General features: G+C 54.1%; 1 protein-coding gene across 1 annotated transcript in view; it reads right to left on the minus strand.

Annotated features, from left to right (window-relative positions):
• COL5A3 (collagen type V alpha 3 chain) overlaps nucleotides 1–16,798 on the minus strand; it is a 35,427-nt gene that overhangs the window by 13,008 nt on the left and 5,621 nt on the right. Inside the window, exons 7-42 of the mRNA XM_042973974.1 lie at nucleotides 16,632–16,787; nucleotides 14,740–14,853; nucleotides 14,479–14,625; nucleotides 13,385–13,432; nucleotides 13,270–13,311; nucleotides 12,893–12,955; nucleotides 12,448–12,522; nucleotides 12,267–12,350; nucleotides 12,028–12,084; nucleotides 11,883–11,936; nucleotides 11,635–11,688; nucleotides 11,013–11,066; nucleotides 10,878–10,931; nucleotides 10,639–10,692; nucleotides 10,252–10,296; nucleotides 10,091–10,144; nucleotides 9,864–9,908; nucleotides 9,650–9,703; nucleotides 9,458–9,502; nucleotides 8,496–8,549; nucleotides 8,357–8,401; nucleotides 8,159–8,212; nucleotides 6,629–6,673; nucleotides 6,459–6,512; nucleotides 6,209–6,316; nucleotides 5,714–5,767; nucleotides 2,726–2,779; nucleotides 2,244–2,288; nucleotides 1,934–1,987; nucleotides 1,780–1,824; nucleotides 1,357–1,410; nucleotides 1,204–1,257; nucleotides 1,060–1,113; nucleotides 813–920; nucleotides 559–648; nucleotides 248–301 (exon numbers count right to left, since the gene is read on the minus strand). Coding sequence (XP_042829908.1) covers nucleotides 248–301; nucleotides 559–648; nucleotides 813–920; nucleotides 1,060–1,113; nucleotides 1,204–1,257; nucleotides 1,357–1,410; nucleotides 1,780–1,824; nucleotides 1,934–1,987; nucleotides 2,244–2,288; nucleotides 2,726–2,779; nucleotides 5,714–5,767; nucleotides 6,209–6,316; nucleotides 6,459–6,512; nucleotides 6,629–6,673; nucleotides 8,159–8,212; nucleotides 8,357–8,401; nucleotides 8,496–8,549; nucleotides 9,458–9,502; nucleotides 9,650–9,703; nucleotides 9,864–9,908; nucleotides 10,091–10,144; nucleotides 10,252–10,296; nucleotides 10,639–10,692; nucleotides 10,878–10,931; nucleotides 11,013–11,066; nucleotides 11,635–11,688; nucleotides 11,883–11,936; nucleotides 12,028–12,084; nucleotides 12,267–12,350; nucleotides 12,448–12,522; nucleotides 12,893–12,955; nucleotides 13,270–13,311; nucleotides 13,385–13,432; nucleotides 14,479–14,625; nucleotides 14,740–14,853; nucleotides 16,632–16,787 — 2,325 coding nt within the window. The remainder of the gene's footprint in view (nucleotides 1–247; nucleotides 302–558; nucleotides 649–812; nucleotides 921–1,059; nucleotides 1,114–1,203; nucleotides 1,258–1,356; nucleotides 1,411–1,779; nucleotides 1,825–1,933; nucleotides 1,988–2,243; nucleotides 2,289–2,725; nucleotides 2,780–5,713; nucleotides 5,768–6,208; nucleotides 6,317–6,458; nucleotides 6,513–6,628; nucleotides 6,674–8,158; nucleotides 8,213–8,356; nucleotides 8,402–8,495; nucleotides 8,550–9,457; nucleotides 9,503–9,649; nucleotides 9,704–9,863; nucleotides 9,909–10,090; nucleotides 10,145–10,251; nucleotides 10,297–10,638; nucleotides 10,693–10,877; nucleotides 10,932–11,012; nucleotides 11,067–11,634; nucleotides 11,689–11,882; nucleotides 11,937–12,027; nucleotides 12,085–12,266; nucleotides 12,351–12,447; nucleotides 12,523–12,892; nucleotides 12,956–13,269; nucleotides 13,312–13,384; nucleotides 13,433–14,478; nucleotides 14,626–14,739; nucleotides 14,854–16,631; nucleotides 16,788–16,798) is intronic.

Below are 16,798 nucleotides of genomic sequence, written 5' to 3' on the forward strand. Positions count from 1 at the left end.
AGGTTTTTATATGTTGATGTCTGGCATGCAGGTAAGTATGTGTCAGACGGATCATCTCACTGAGATTTACAGTCTGTGGGGCGGCGCTGTGTTACAGATGAGAAAACTGAGGTCACGAGGGTGACCCAGGCCTGTTTGACACCCCAAATGGTGGACTAAATCATAGCGATGCCCAGCTTCCCAGATGCCCCAGGCCCCCCCCACACACACACACTGCCCCCCACCCAGCAGATGGGGTTACACTTACATTGGCTCCAACAGGGCCCAGGGGGCCTTTGTCACCCTTTAAACCAATAGGTCCCTGAGGGAGAGATGATTCAGTCAAGAGACCCCCCCAAGGGTGTGCCCAGGTCCTGTCTTCACTCTGGGGGCTCACAGTTCCCACCTTCCTCCTGGGCACTGAAGGTCAGGGGTCTCTCTCCTTTAGGTCCCTCCCGCTATGATTCCTTCACTGCACCCGGGATGCCATCACCATGGCCCTCCCCCCGAGCCCCCCTGTCCTTCTCTGCTTCACAGGCCAGCCAGGCACATTTAGGAGGGGTTCCAAAGAATACTCACGGGGTCCCCAGGGGCTCCTTGGGGGCCGGGGAAGCCCCTGGGTCCAGGCGGTCCTTCCTTCCCAAGGGGCCCGGGTGGCCCCAGGTCTCCCTACGGGAGTGCAGGGGGAAGGTCAGCCTCCAGAGAGGTGCGGAGGTGCTTCCCCCTCTGTGAATCTGGGCCCCTCCCCCACGGAGCTGATTCTGAGCCTTGGGGTGGCATGGGGCCAATCTCTGGGGCCACTCAGCCAGATTTCTTAGGGGGCAGGATCTCACCTTGACACCCTCTCTGCCTTCCAGGCCCGGAAGACCTTGTTCACCCGGAGGTCCAGGAGGGCCTGGGGGGCCCCTCTCGCCCAGAGGTCCCGCTTCTCCTGTCTTTCCCTGGAGAGGAAGGAAGCTTCTCTTGAATGGAGGCCGCCCGGGGTTGGGGGCGGTGGGGGGGTGGGGGAAGGTCTGTCTGAGATGCACCTCCCCCCAAAATATCTGCAAAACTGGAAAGACCTGTGGGCTCCCTTCTGACCTGAGGACCCACGACACCAGCTGGTCCAGGTGGGCCTGTCTGACCTTGGAAGCCCTGGGGAGAAAAATGTAAAGGGGTGTCACATGGGAGAGAGAACCAGAGAGCCTCAGGGGGTGAGGGGTCAGAAGTCAAGGGGCCACTCACCAGTTCTCCTCTCTGTCCAGGGTGCCCGGGACGCCCGTCCTTCCCCTGGGGACCCTGGGGAGCAGGGTGAGAGGGAGATGAGACGGCACTAAGGAGTCTCCCCACTCCCTGGCTTCCCTCCGGGCTGCCCCCACCCAGGGTGCACGCACTTACAGGGGGACCCTTTGGCCCGGGGAATCCAGGAGGGCCCTGCAGACCTGGGAGGCCCTGAAATGGAACCAGAAGCCACGGTCTCATCCCTCCTGCCCCCCGAGCCCCACATACCGAGCACGTGGAGTGCTTTCTGCACGCCGGGCAGGGGGCCAAACACGCACCCGCAGTCATTCATTCCAATCGTCACCGCAGCCCTTTGTGGTTATTCCCATTTTATAGAGGGGGAAACTGAGGCCCAGAGAGGTGGAGTGACTCGCCCAAGGTCACGCAGCAGCTGAGTGGCAGAGCTAGGGCTTGAGCTCACAGCTCCAGACTTCAGAGGCTGCGTTCCTTCCACTGCACCCTAACTACCTCCTGGGTTCGTCTCCCATCCCGAAACACACACACACACACACACACACACACACACACACACACACTCACCTTTTCCCCAGGGATCCCAGAGGCCCCGTCCTGGCCCACATCACCCTAGGACAGAGTGGATGGGATTCAGGCTGCAGGACAAACTCACAGGGAGGGCTGGGGGACCCCGGGCCGGGGGCCTGCACGAGGGCCCGATCACCCACCCAGCCCATACCTTGGGGCCCGGTTGCCCGGTGGGACCCGGTTGCCCCCTCTCTCCACGGGAGCCCTGAGTAGCAAAGAAGCCAAGATGAGAAGTGAGAGGGTGTGGGAATCTAGGAGACAAGCCCGACTCGCCTGGGCCGCCTCCCGTGGTGACCCCTCCTTGCCCCACCAGGGACACGGACATAACCCAGACCCCAGACGCTCTGCCCTGCCCGCTCACGATTCCCCACCCCCCACCCCCCGCCTCTCCTCTTGCAGCCCCTCCTCGCAGCCCTGCCCCCCAAGGCCCAGCAGGATGGGGGAGCATTCACTCTTCTTACTGGTGGCCCCCGCTCTCCTTCCAGGCCCGGCTGCCCCGCTTTACCCTGGAGAACAAATCAGGTGACGGGGAAGCAGAAGACAGTTATGGCACAAAGACGTGAAACACACACAACTGGGCACAGACCCAGAATGGTACCTGCTGTACATTTCTTCATAAGCCTTTCACACACACACACACACACACACACACACACACACACACACACACCTACACGCATGCAGGCTTATGTCCTTGTTTACCGCAGGCCCGCGGGTTGTAACACCCAGACCCCATCTGATCTACACCGAGAGGCACCTGTACACGCAGACTCATGCGCAGTAACGCGAGGTGGGGTCACCTACCTGTGCCCCGCACCGCAGATGGGAATATGCGTGCAGACAAGTGCTTCCAGGCTTAGCTACAGGGGCCTACCCGCTGCCGTGCAGAGCTGCACGTGTTGCCCCAGACAAGCCCTACCCTTCCCCCGGCCCCCGGACTCACCCGCTTCCCTTTTTCTCCTAAGGGTCCCAGCGGCCCGGGAAAGCCAGTAGATCCCTGAGTTGAGAGAAACAGAGAGAAAAGATGGGGGGTGGTGGTTGTGGAGTGGGTGATCAGCAAAGTTGACCCTTCACCCTTCAGCCACTCCGTCCTTTCCAGAAGTTTCTTTGGTCCTTCCAGGCCCATCCTCCTCCCAGGCAGCCCTCTGCCCTCCTCTTTCCCCTCGCTCACCCCTTGCTCCCTCCACTTCAGCCACACTGGCCTCCTCCATGCTACTCAGGCACACCAGTACACTCCTGCCTCAGGGCCTTTGCACTGGCTGCTTCCTTCGTCTAAAATGCTCGTCTCTCAGGTCCCCACACAGGCAGGTATTCCTATCGTCTGGATCTCATTTACATGTCAGTTCCTTAGAGAAGCCTTCTGCCACCATCCTGACCACCACGTCCTCCAAGTCACCCTCTGTCACCTTGTCCTAGTTTGTTTTCCCATAATATTTATATTGAAATGACCTTGTTCACTTGCTTACTCATCCGTTGTCTGTTTGCTCTGCTCTGACATGGTGCTCTGATCTCCTGATCTTAATCCCCTCAACCTGGTACACAGACAGGGCTTACTGGATATTGGTTAACTGACTGACCCCAGTCCATGCTGTCCTGCCCATTTGGAGGCATCCTCCCCTGTCCCCACAGAGGAACACATCACAGGCTCTGCTATCCCCTCCCGCTCCTCACCATGTTTTGAATCCCAGACCCCCCACTGGATTAGCTATGTGGCCCTGGACAAATGGCCTACCCTCTCTGAGCATCAGTTTCCTCATTTGTAACCTGGGGACACCAATGATACCTCCCTCACAAGTTTTTGGTGAGGATTAAAAAAAAATTTTTTTTAACGTTTATTCATTTTTTGAGACACAGAGAGAGACAGAGCATGAGCGGGGGAGGGGCAGAGAGAGAGGGAGACACAGAATCAGAAGCAGGCTCCAGGCTCCGATCTGACAGCACAGAGCCCGACGTGGGACGTGAACTCACGGACCATGAGATCATGACCTGAGCCGAGGCTGGGCGCTTAACTGACTAAACCACCCAGGTGCCCCTGGTGAGGATTAAACAGAATAATGAATAGGAAGCATTTTACACTGTGTGTGGCACATAGTAAGTGCTTATGAAATGTCAGCTGTCATCATTCATGCTGATTATCACTGTCTGCTATGGACTGAATGTTTGTGTCCCCTCAAAATTCATACGTTGAAGCCCTATGTTGAAGAATGGTCATTTGGAGGGGCGCCTGGTGGTTCAGTCGGTTAAGCATCTGACTGGCTCAGGTCATGATCTCACGGTTCGTGAGTCCGAGCCCCATCTCAGGCTCTGCGCTGACAGTGTGGAGCCTGCTTGGGATTCTCTCTCTCTCTCCCTCTGCCCCTCTGCCCCACCTTCTCTCTTTAAAATAAATAAAATGAGAAAAAAAAACTTTAAAAAGAAAAGGAGTCTAGGTCTCTCTGTCTCTCTCTCCCTCCCTTCTTCCCTCTCCTTGTCTCTCTTTCTCTCCCAGTGCCATGCCAAACCTTTGGTCTCAGACTTCTAGCATCCAAAACTGTGAGAAATGAATTTCTGTTGTTTCAGCCCCCCCTCCCCCGATCTAAAGTATTTTTGTTACAGCACTAAGACCCTGACACTGGCTAAGGCACCTCAACTCAACCAACACACCATGCCTTCTGCCGTGTAGCACATGATGCCCAAAACACACAGACTGGTCGTGGCTAGGAGGCTTTGCTCTAACTCCCATGAACTTCTGCTCCAGCAGATTGAGTTCTATTCTAAGTTACGGTGCCTTGAGTTTCCTCCCAAATCGGTTTATGTCAGTTGCCCTTGCTCTTGGAGTCATGTGACTCAGTGAACGTTTTTACAACAACGGATGGAATGAAGAATGGAAAAAAAAAAAAAAGACATCTATTGAACCTAAGTCAAATGGAAAAGACTCGCCATAGAGAGGGAAGTCACTGAAAAAAAAAGTCACTGTCAAATTAGGCACGCATAAGATGACTGCCAGATGGAAATGACAAACTGTGGCACTCTGGAAGGATTCTGCACTCAGCTCTCTTCCCAAGTGTCTAAGTTTCTGCTTCATTTTACATAAACCCACACTATAAATCATCAGTGATGTAATGAGGGTGTGGTTTAGGCAGAAATACACGTCTAACAGCAGCCTCATCCATCAAAACATTGGCAAAACAAATGTACATTTTATATAAGTGCATTTTAACATGTTATAATTCAAGATATGTCAAATATGTATTTTTTAAAGTTTATTTATTTTGAAAGAGAGAGAGAGAGAGAGCAGGAGCAGGGGAGGGGAAGGAGGAAAGAGAGAGAGAGAGAGGGACAGACAGAATCCCAAGCAGGCTCCACACTGTCAGCACAGAGCCCGATGTGGGGCTCGATCTCACAAACTATGAGGTCATGACCTGAGCCAATATCAAGAGTCAGACGCTTCACTGAATGAGCCATTTAGGAGGCCATTTCTGTTTTGTGTGTGTGTGTGTTGTTTTTTTAGTTTATTTATCTTGAGAGAGAGAGAGTGTGTGCGTGAACATGAGTGGGGGAGGGGCAGAGAGGGAGGAGAGAGAGGTCAGATGTGTATTTTTTGTGATTCTCCTCCTTACAGACTTTGAACCAACCTCAATCACACCAAATAAGAAGGATCCTATAGTTTGATTACCAAAATTATCAATGTTACTATAATCAAGTTGATAAGACAAATACAGGATCTCCATTTTGCAACAAGCAAGTGGGTTCAAGAGACTTGACCAAGGTCACTTAGCAGGTAAGGGGTCGGTATCTGAACCCAAGTCTGATGCGAAAGCTCACATCTTCGCCGTCTCTCAGTGACCCGTGGGGTGGATGGCTCAGTCCCCCAGACCACAGCCTGGCCCTCCAGATGCTGATTAGTCTCTGAGTCCTGCCCTTGCCCACCCCTAACCCCTTAGCTTCTTACCTTAGGGCCCGGACGTCCTGGGTAACCTGGGAGACCTGGCACCCCCAGCTTGCCCTGCAGAAAAATTATGGGACAAAGGTCAGGAGTTGAACCCTGAAGATCAGGAAAGAAAGGGCAGGATGGCTGGGACAGGGGGGCGGGGACAACAGCGTAGAATTCAGGGAAACGTGAGCTCAAGTCTTGGCTCCTGCCTGCTACAGGCATGTCTTTGGGCAACTCATTCCATTCAATTCTGTTGCAAACCTCAGTTTCTTTGTCTGCAAAATGGGGGTAAAAATGCCCGTCGCCTGCGGTGGGGATGAAAATCAGATAATGTAGTCTGTGCAATTTCTCTATCATGCTGAGTGAAGGAATCAGAGACGGTAAGCGAGGTAGCAGTCTCCTGAGGCTGGAGACAAAACAGCCAAGGGCAGAAGGCGAAGGGCCAGGGAACACCCTCGCTGCAGGATGGGAAGCTGGAGGGTAGACTGGAGAGGGTGACCGCGGTCCATTCACCTTCTCCCCAGCTGAGCCTGGGGGCCCCTCCTCGCCGGCCAGCCCCTCCTGCCCCTTCAGCCCTTCAGGACCATCTTCTCCCCGAGGACCGGGGGGCCCGGGGGGTCCCTGCAATAGAAAGGCGGTGTCAGGCCCTGTGTCACTCCGGCCGCCTCCAGCTCCCTGTCTTAGCCCCAGCACCCCCACCCCCACCAATGTCTTCCCCAAGCTCCCCAGAACCACTAGATCCCTCATCTGGAAATCATCTTACCCGATCTCCTTTAAGCCCCCCATCGCCCTTGAAGCCTGGGAAGCCATCCTCTCCCTGGGGGAGAGAGAGTGTTAGAGGTCAGAGGACAGAGGTCAGGGTTTCAGGGAAGGGGCACAACCAGAGTCCCGTTATTAGGGCTCCCCTCAACCAGGAATCCCCTTCCTTCTCACCTTCTCTCCTTTCTCCCCCTGGAGGCCACGGTTGCCAGAGGTACCCTGAAAAACAAGAGACCTCCAGTCCCTCTCCTGCTTCAGAAGGGCCTTCCAACTCAGTTCCCTGTCCCAAAACAGTCAGGACAGTCCCAAAAGGATATTGGACACGAGTGGAAGGGGGCAGCCTCAGAGGAAATGACCCTTCTCCAAAGCCTTGCTAGTGTGGTGTGCAAGAGGCTGCCTCTCCGCCCCTCTTCCCAATGGCAGCCTCCCAAGGTCATCCGTGTGGGGGTGTGCAGGGAAGGCCAAATTTCCGAGTAATTGATTCCAATCTCCCGGGGACACAGTGTCCACAGTTCCTTCTGGCAGGAGAATGAGGATGAACATTCCAGGCCCCAGTCTCATTCTAAAGGCAAAGGAATGTTCCCCATTGTGCTGGCTACAATGCGACTCTGTGCCTGGCAACAAAGCCAGTCTGTGCTTAGCTACACCAAGGCTGCTCAGTTCAAGCCCAGGTGCCCAAACCCCGGGCTTGGGTTGCAGTGAAAACTGCACTTGGCTACAATGTGACTGAGCTCAGAGACTATAAAGAAATTGCACTTGGATACAGCCTAACTGTGTTTTGACAATAGCATGACTGTCTCCAGCCACAGAAAGACACATGTAACTGAGCTCAGAGACTGTAATGAAATTGCACTTGGATACAACATAACTGTGTTTTGACGATAGCATGACCGTCTCCAGCCGCAGAGACACAAGGTTTAACTGAGCTCAAAGACGACAATGAAGTTGTACTTAAATACAGTATAAGTATTTTGACCCTCGCCTGCCTCCGGGCAATTCATTTGACTACAGTGTGACCAAGCTTGGCTACCGTGATTCTCTGACCCTGGCTACAACGAAACTAGACTCAGCTACAACACGGCCTTCAACTCGCTCTCTATAATTATGGCTGGTTACAACATAACTCTGACTTTGGCCACCCATAGGACTCTGTGGCCAGCTGCAATAGAACCACCTCCTTGGCTCGGAGATAACTGAGCTTACCTCCAGTGCAAAAATGTGACAAGTTGCCTCTTGGCTCCCACCAAACTCTGTTCTCGGACCACAGGTACCATACTTGGCTACAACGTGACTGGACTCATACAAATGTGAAGTCCAACGTCCCTGCCCTCGGGCAACAGTACGGCTCTTGGCTTATCCCAGCATTTCTGTGCTTGAAGATCATATGGGCCTGGGCTTGAGGTAAGACATAAACTGTCTGCTTCACTACAGAGTGCTGACCTGGACTGAGCTTAGGCCCTTCATGGGCCTAACTATTCTCAATTACAAGGTGACAACTACATGACGGTACCTCCCTTTGGCTGTTCACCTCCAGGTAACACACACATTTCTACATATTGTCACTCAGATGGAAACCCCACTCCCACCACACCTGTCCTGCAGATCGATACCTCTCGGCACATGTGCACAGGTTTACCATGAAGCTGGTCCCTGGAGCTCATGCCAATGAATCACCCCTTCTTATGCGCCCCGAGCACCACCTACCTTCACACCCCGAGGTCCAGGATAGCCCGGGGGTCCTGCTGACCCTGGTGGACCCTGGGATGGAGATAAGATCAGTGCCGTCCTGTCCTTCCCCCTCCATGTTACCAGTGCCCTCATTCCTCTCCTCATGAGCCCCTGACTCCTGGCCCTGCCCTACCAACCCTCATCCCCAACCCGGCCTCTCTCCAGGCCACTCACCTGGGCCCCTTTCTCTCCTGTGGGGCCCTCATGGCCTGGGTGACCCTGGGGGAAGAAGTTGTCAGGGACCTGGATTTGCCATCCAAATTCCCAAGCCTCCCCCTTCTCCTTCCTCCTTCTGCCAGCACCCACTTCTCACCGGAGGGCCATCAGATCCTTGAATGCCTGGAATACCTGGGTTTCCAGGGGGGCCCTGAAAGAAGATGAACAGTAGGGAGAGACACAGAGTCTCAGTCTGGCATCCCACCAAGAACAGCCCTGCTCAGACATGCAGCGACATCAAGGTCACAGAACAAGCACACCCCACAGGCTACGAAACCTCTCCCGAGCTCTGCCCAGTCTTACTGAGTGACCCTGGGCCAGCCCCTTTCCCTCTCTGAGCCTCAGAAATCCTTCACTCCTGGGAGAGTGGAGACAAAGGAGGTAAAAACAGGGTGAGGAACACACTGGGCTGGGGGACTCCCCAGTTATATCCCTTTCTTTAGAAGTGTCTCCACCTTCATCTGAGAGAGGTGGGCCTAGGCAGGCATGAGGTGACCCCTGTGTTCTACGAATAGTTGATAGGTCCAGAGGCAGGCACTGGGTCCAACTAAACCAATCATTTTCTTCTGAGAATTTGAGGTAAGCGACGTCTCACTTCATAGAAACTATGATCAGGTGGGTTTAGGTAAAGGAACTATAAGGCCATGCGGAGCTGGGGGCTGAAATGGTGATAAATCGTGCAGAAACGGGACTGGCGGGGGGTGAACAAAGACACGTGCAGGAAAAAGCCTGTCTGCCGAGGGAGAGGGAACACATGTGCCGGGGAATAAAGATGACACCACAGGACCCCAGAGAAAGGCCTTCCTGGCCCATGGATCTCGCTAATATTTTTGATGACGGTGGCTTCTGTGGGTTCCCCTAAATCCTGACAATATCCGTTTCTCCCAATCAACTCTTTCCCGTCAGTAATTTTTTTTTTTTTAAACTCTCAGCTTGCTGAAGGATTGTTGCGATTCACCATTATCCAGGGCTAACCACAGGGCCCTGGTGGGAAGCTTTTCCTGCAGAATTGAAGGAAGAAGACAGGAGAAGGTGGTGGTAGGTGGGGTTGTCACTCACCTTCTCCCCAGGAGTGCCAATGGGCCCCTGGGGGCCAGGGAGTCCCTGGGGACATAAAGAAAGAAAGAAAAAAGGAAGGTGAAGGAAGACATGAGAAATGAGCAATGAGCTGGGGAGTGGGGAGGCTGGGAGGGGTCTATGACCATGGCCGACTACTGTCACCCCCCGGTTATTGAAATCGATAGCTCAAACCTGGGATCCAGGATTTCCCTGCTGTCCTGGAGGGCCTGGTTCTCCCGGAGGACCCTGGGGAGAAAGTGGGGGTGCTGTGACGCTGGAAGGGACCCCAGCGTGGAAGTGCCAGTGAAGTTGACAAGGGGGCCAGGGGAGTGCACAGGGATATGGACAGATGGCCACGGGGTCGGCGCATCAGAAAGCACTAGGGGTCAGAAGGCGGGACACGTACCACATTTCCCTTGGCTCCCGGAGCACCATCAATCCCAAGTACACCCTGGGGGAGGAGAGGGTGTGAGACCCGGGCAGATACCACACAGGAGCCTGAGTCTGAGACACCGAGAGGTACAGGTGGGAAGATGAGCAGGCAGCGAAATCAGGTAACAGAAATGGGCACGCAGAGGAGACAGAGGTGAGAGGAAGACAAGCAGGGAGGTGGACAGATAGCGACAGTCTCACCGGGCGTCCCAGGGGACCAGGGGAGCCTCTAGGGCCGATCAGTCCTCGGGGGCCCTGCAAGGAGGTAGGAGCATTATTCCAGCACCCCTGCTCTGAGGCCCCATGAGTCCTGGCTCCCTCCCCTGGGCCAGGCAAAGGGGCCTGAGGGCCCTGGTACTCACCGGTTCCCCAGCCTGGCCTGTGGGCCCCGGAGGTCCCTCTGCTCCCTGTGGGAAAGCATTCATCACTCGGTGAGGGGGGGCGGGGAGTATAACCCTCAGAAAACCACGTTCCCTCATCCGGGCACCTCTTCCAGGGGATCCCAGAGCCAGAGTGTAAGGCAGTAACCAACAGACTGAGCACACGTGATTCAGTTCGGGCCCCTGACCCCAAACCTGAGTCCCACCTACCAACTCTGGTGCTAGCTCCCAGCCCTCAGTCTATCTTTTTGAGCCCCACTGAGGATCCTGGCCCTCCAGCACAGACCCTCACCTCTCATCCTGGCCCCTGAAGACTCCATTCCTCTCTGACTCTCACTCTAAACCATTCCCTCTCTTCCCCAAACTTACCTTCTCACCATCCTCTCCTGGGGGGCCAGGATGCCCCACATGGCCAAAGTCACCCTGGAGTTAGGAGGGGGGGGGCGTTCAGAGTGGAGATGTGAGGGTAGAGACCAGCCTCCCAGGGAAGGACATGCGGCACAGGAATGAGAGCTCGGACATGGGGATGGGGATTCTGACCCTGGGGGTGGGGAGGGCATCCTGAATACTGGGAGGTTTGACATGCGGGAGGGGCCTCACACACTCACCCTTTGGCCCTTCTCACCAGGCAGCCCTGGCAGGCCGTCAAAGCCCCGATCACCCTGCACAAAGAGACACCGCCTGAACCCCGAATCCTCGACCCACCCGTCCCTCCAAGTCCCAAACCTGACCTTATCACCTACCTTAGGTCCTGTGTCCCCTGGGAGGCCCCGGGCCCCATCTGCTCCAGAGCGGCCCTGTCAGGGAGGTGACAACATCAAGACACCCACTGCTGTCTGTTGAGCTCCTCCCTCATGAAGAATCCTGGGGGATTCTCTGTGTACCAGTTTAACCTCCCAAACACATCTCAAACCCGTCCACTGTTCTTTATCTCCAGGCCCTTTCCCCGAGCGCACATCACCAGGATCACAAAAATTAAAATCTCCGGTCTCCACTAATTGTCCCAGTTCTTCATTCCCCGCTGCATTTAAAAATTGTCTGGAATTATCCTGCTCATCATCTCCCTCAGTAGACCAGTCTTTTCTTTTGCGCATGCTGTTCCTTCTACTGGAATGCCCTTCCTCTCCTGTTTACTTGGTTATACCTCAGACCTCAGTTCAAGCATCAGTCTCTCTAGAAAGTCCTCCTTGGCTCTGTGACCTGACCAGATCCCTTTGTGACACCCTCAGTGGAGCTGTCATTCTCCTTCCTCGGTGCCCTTATCCCACCAATGACACCAGCAGACCCTGCGGGCACGGAGCCAAGACTCCTGCTGGGTGTTGAGGGATAGACGAGGGATGGCCTAAAGACTTACGAGTCACTCACCATCTTTCCCTCCCGGCCAGGGGGCCCAAGAGGTCCCTGAAGGCCTCGGGGACCCTAGGAGAGAAAAGGAGGAAGAAAAAGGAGAACAAGAAGGAGAAAGGACTTATTTTTAATCAATCTCTAGGAAGGGCAGCAATTGCAAAGGTATTCTCAGCCCCTTTGTCATTGTCCTCAAACAGCACTTTATCCTGTGGCTCCGGGAGAAGACCCTTCCCCTCCAATCCTGGCCCCATCCCCACCAGTCTCACCTGTGGCCCCATTTCTCCCATCTCTCCTTTCTGACCAGGATACCCAGGGAGACCCTTGGAGGAAAGAGATGGGGAAATGGAATTAGAGGGAGATTGCCCTTCTCCACTGATGTGTCCCCCTCCTCTGTACAGTCTCCTTACTCACCACAGGGCCTGGGCGCCCAGTGAGCCCCACCGGGCCAGGAGGACCTTTCATAGACAGCTGGAAAGATGGAGGAAACAGATCCTCAGGTCTCCCACAAAACCCCAACACCCTCCAAAAGAGCATCTTCAGGAGACAAACATCCACCTGCCCCCCGACTAGCCTCCATTATCCCCATCTCTGTCACTCCCTCAATGTCCTCCCATTACCCCCCGTTGGTCCCCTGATTATCTTCCACTCACCTGAGCCTGTTGCAGGACTGCCTGCGCCTGGGCTTGCTGGAAGGAGACTGGGGGTCCTTTGAGGGAGCTGCTTGCAAACTGGAACTAGGGGGCAGCTAGTCATGAGGGGGGGCCCAAGGAGAGGCCCCTCCTGGGTCAGGACTACACCCCCCAAGGATGTGCTACCCTATCCCCCTCTTACCGGCATCATGATCACAGTGCCTGGTAGACCCCGGATGCCATCGATGCCAGGGATTCCGGGGAGGCCAGCAGGACCCTGAGAGAGGGAGAGACACAGAGGGGGATGGAGGCAGAGAGACAGACAGACAGAGATGAGAGATAGAGATAGAGGGAGAGAGGGGAGAGACAGAGACATAGGGAGAAAGACTGAGATGAAGGACACTCAGGGATAGAGACAGATGGAAGGAGAAAAGCAGGGGATACACCCCCAGAGACAGGACGTGGGCCAGAGTGACAATTCACAGATGGAAAGAGAGATGAGCAAGTGGGGCCAGTGCCAGCTTCAGTGTGGTGTCCTCAGTCCCTGCCTCCCAGATCCATGTTCAGACATACACGTGCCCACCTTCGGCCACATGGCCCAAAACCTCACCCCCCCAAAAGGATACAACCCAGTGGGAGTCTCTTACCGGTAGACCAGGGTCTCCAGGGAATCCTGGGGGGCCAGGAGGGCCTGAGGGGCCGACCACCCCCTGTTGGGGACAGAGAACAGAGGTTCATAAGAAGTGCAAAGCTCGAGCCAGGCCAACTTCTGACTCACCACTGACTCTGACCCCATGCAGACCTCCTTACCCATCACTGAGCCATTCCTGGCCCCTCAGTACTATATTGACCCATACCACCCCCCAACTTTACATCCCAACCCCTATTTTGATTCACCCTTTGAGCCTCAAATATGCAATGATCTTTTAACGATATGGCAATGTTACACCTCAACCCTCCACCCCCGGGTCTCAAATACCCCAACTAGAATAGAAAGGAAGAGGGGGGTGCAGCCATCACTCACTCGGGGTCCTGGGGCTCCTGGAGGTCCCTCAAACTGCTGTCCCTGAGGGAGAAATGAGTGTGACCCCCGTTCTAGCCCAGATCTCTCCACCTCCTCCTAGCCCCAGGCCCCTCACCTGTTCAATCACTGCTGGTTCCCCTTTTGCTCCCTTCTCTCCAGCACCCTAGGGCAGGGGAATGAACAGAAAAGAGATGTGAGCCCTGACCATGGTCAAGGAGAAGAGCATGAACTTCAGGGTGTGCTGTGGGGTCCTAATCCTGGAGCTGCTTCTCACTATCTGGTGACGGGGAACAACTTACTCGACTCCTATGGCCTCACCTGCAGAGTCAGTAGGCAAATGATAACAGTGTATGTCCCCCAGGAAGAAGAATAAATTAAAACAATGGTCGACACATAACAAGCCCTCGGGGTAGGTTGGCTATGAGCATTCCCCTCCTCCCTTGCCCAATACCAAGGCTAGAACCTGGTACCCTTCCCAGTCTGCCCTATTTTCCGAAGCAATCTTATCCAATCCCTTGGCTAAAGGTAGCATCCCTCCGGTTGATGGTTCCCAAGTCTTTATCTTCAGCCTAGACCATGTCCCTTGAACTCCAGAATCTTCTAAACAATCGCCCACTTGGCATCTCCATTTGGATGCCAAGCAGGGGTTGCCAGTTTAGCACATCCAAAATGGGACCCTTGATGCTTTCCACCCGCTCTTCCTTTAGGCGTCCCCATCTTGTTCAAAGGTGCCACCATGCATCGGCTAAGTCATCCTCGCATCCTTCTCCATCTCCAGTAGCAAGACCGGCCCAGATCTGTCCACTTCTTTCTGTCCCCACTGTCACCACCTTGCTCCAGGTCACCAGGCTCTTGCTGCACAGACCACTGGTTTCCCTGCTGCCCCTCTGGCTCCCCCTACAGTCCATATGCTGTTCAGCAGCCAGAAAGAGCTTTTAAAGTTCCAAGTCCGATCAGGCTCCATGAGCTTGATCAAGAGGTTTCTCATCACGCTTGGACGAAAGGCCAAACGCATAATTCTATACACAGAGACAACCATTCGTGAAGTTCCTGTCACATCAGCATAGTGATAATATTTAGCAACTACAGTGGGGTGGTGGGAAGGCATTCTAGGCAAGATTAAAAGAAGGCAAAAGAGAAAATGTGGTCCTATGTGGTTCCAGGCAGGACCTCCTCCCCGCCCCCCCACACCCAAATACTCAGACTCACAGAAAAAATCTGGAACTGAGTCTGTGACGGCTGCTCTGCTGCCCGGAAGACAGGGACAATGGTAGGGCCACCTCCTTCTTTGTCTTCTTTGGCTAACTTAGTCTCCAGGGTCCTCAGTTCTGTTCCACTGTCAGGGTCCAGGGGCCCCTGAGAACATTGTGACAGACCCAAGTTTGTCCCTGATGTCCTCATTGTCTGCCACCACCAGTTCCCAGGACTTTCCCTTCCCTTCTCTTCCAGCCGCATCCACTTCCCACCGACCTCTAGCATGGTGACATTGTGGCCAATAGTCACAGTGGTGGTCATGACCAAAGGCGTGGGAATCGGAGGTAAAGTTGAAGCTGGTGTCTCTGTCTGGGGGATGTCAGTGGAGGTCTGCAGCAGGGACAGAAGAAGTATCAGTCCCCCAGGGGAAGCTAGACCCTGCCCCCGCCCCCAGCAATGCCCAGTCCGAGGAAGGAAACAAAGGACGACCCCCCAAAAAACCATCAGTGGGATGTAAGGTAGGGGACGGGGACTGGTCAATGGAGGCAAACGTGTTCTGACTGGATCAGGACAGCCGCCAGCAGAGGGAGGCCTCTTGTGTGGAAGAAGAGCAAGGCTGGGTCAGGTCTGGGAGACCTAGAAGGCAGAGTGGGGCTGGCTCGATAACCACAGTCAAGGTCCAGTACTCGGGGCCAGACTCTAAGAAGCCCACCCCACATGTCTTCTCCCAAGGCAGAGCTCAGTGGTCAGCCAGCCAGGCCACAATTAGAGAGGCCTGGACAGCTGTAGAGAAATTTGGTCAAGGGCACAAAGAGGGTAGTAGAGGCCCAGGCCCTTCCTGAGGAAGGGGTTGGGGAGGGGTTCTTTTTCTGGGCCTGAAGTGATCATTTCTTTCTCTCCACTGAGTTAGTACATCAGTGAGAACAAATGGAATGTAACCAGTGACTCTCCCCCAACCAATGGCCTGCACCAAGGATGCCCACCCAGTGACTCACCAGCTAATGATCTCCCATTAATGACCTCTAATGATTCCTACAACCAGGGGCCCATTAGTGACTCCCTAATTAATGACCCCCATCAATATCCCCTGACTAATGATCCCACTAAGGGACTTAACCAATGACCCCTCCAACTAATAACTCACATCACTAGCCTTTATTCCTGTAACTAGTGATCCATCAGCGGCCCCTGCAGTCAATGACTACAACCATTTACTCTCCCATCCAGTGACCTCCCCAACCAATGACCCCCTCCACAACAAGTACTAGCTAGTAGACCCTCAACTACTAAGCCTTACCAGTGACCCCCTAATCAATTATTCCCCTAACCAGTGACCCTCCAACAACAAGCAACCATGAGCGAGCCCATCTATTGCTACCCCACCAATGACCCAAACGGTAATTTCACTAATCAGTGACCCATCAATGCCTTCCCAACTAATAATCCATCAGGGACTCCCAAACCAATTATCTCATCCATGACCCCTGAAAGTCATTTCTCCAACTGGTGACTATAACTGGTGACCCCACTAGTGCCTTCTAATCAGTGATCCCCTACTGATGACCTACCTTCCTTCCCAACTAATAATCCCCATCAATGGCCCCTTCCCATTAACCCTAAACCAGTGACAATAATAACACCAACAGTGGTCTCTATCAATGACTTCCAACAATGACCCCCACTTAGGAACCTCTCAAACATCAACCTCAATCAATATCTCCCTTTAGTGACTTCCCAACCCACAATCTCTATCAGGAAAGCCAAATAGTGCCCCCCAATTAGACTTCTCCAATGAATAACCCTCACCAGCTACCTAGACCAATCAATCCCAAACAATGACACTCTAACTAATGAACCCATTATTCACTCCAGCTAATTGCTGCCCTTAAGCAGTAGCCTCCATCAAGAACCTCCTAATATAAAGTAATCATCTGGGTTTGCCCCTTTCCTCCAGCCCCAAAAACTGGACATTGAGGAGCAGATATGAGAAAGCTCATAAGACAGTACCAGCCCCCCTGCCACACATAGTTGTCAGCTGAGACAAGTCAAAGGTCAGGGATTGGAGACCAAAGGCATAGAACTTGGATGAGGTACCAGCAGTCAGTAGGAATCAGAGACCAGAGGTCAGGCAGTCAAAGAGCAGAGGTGAGTGGCTGCAGATCCCTTACCTGGTTCTCCACGGAGCCAGGAGGTAGGCTTGGGGTCAAAGTCTCCTTGTTCTTCTTCTTCTTCCTGCCCTTCCCCTTACGACCTCGCCCTTTTTTCTTCCCTTTTCCCTTCCCCTTACGTCGAGGGGCTGGAGTTTCTGGCTCACCCTGGGGGGCCTGGGAAGAGG

The sequence above is a fragment of the Panthera tigris genome, chromosome A2 (assembly GCF_018350195.1).
Source record: "Panthera tigris isolate Pti1 chromosome A2, P.tigris_Pti1_mat1.1, whole genome shotgun sequence".
NCBI classification, from domain to species: domain Eukaryota; kingdom Metazoa; phylum Chordata; class Mammalia; order Carnivora; family Felidae; genus Panthera; species Panthera tigris.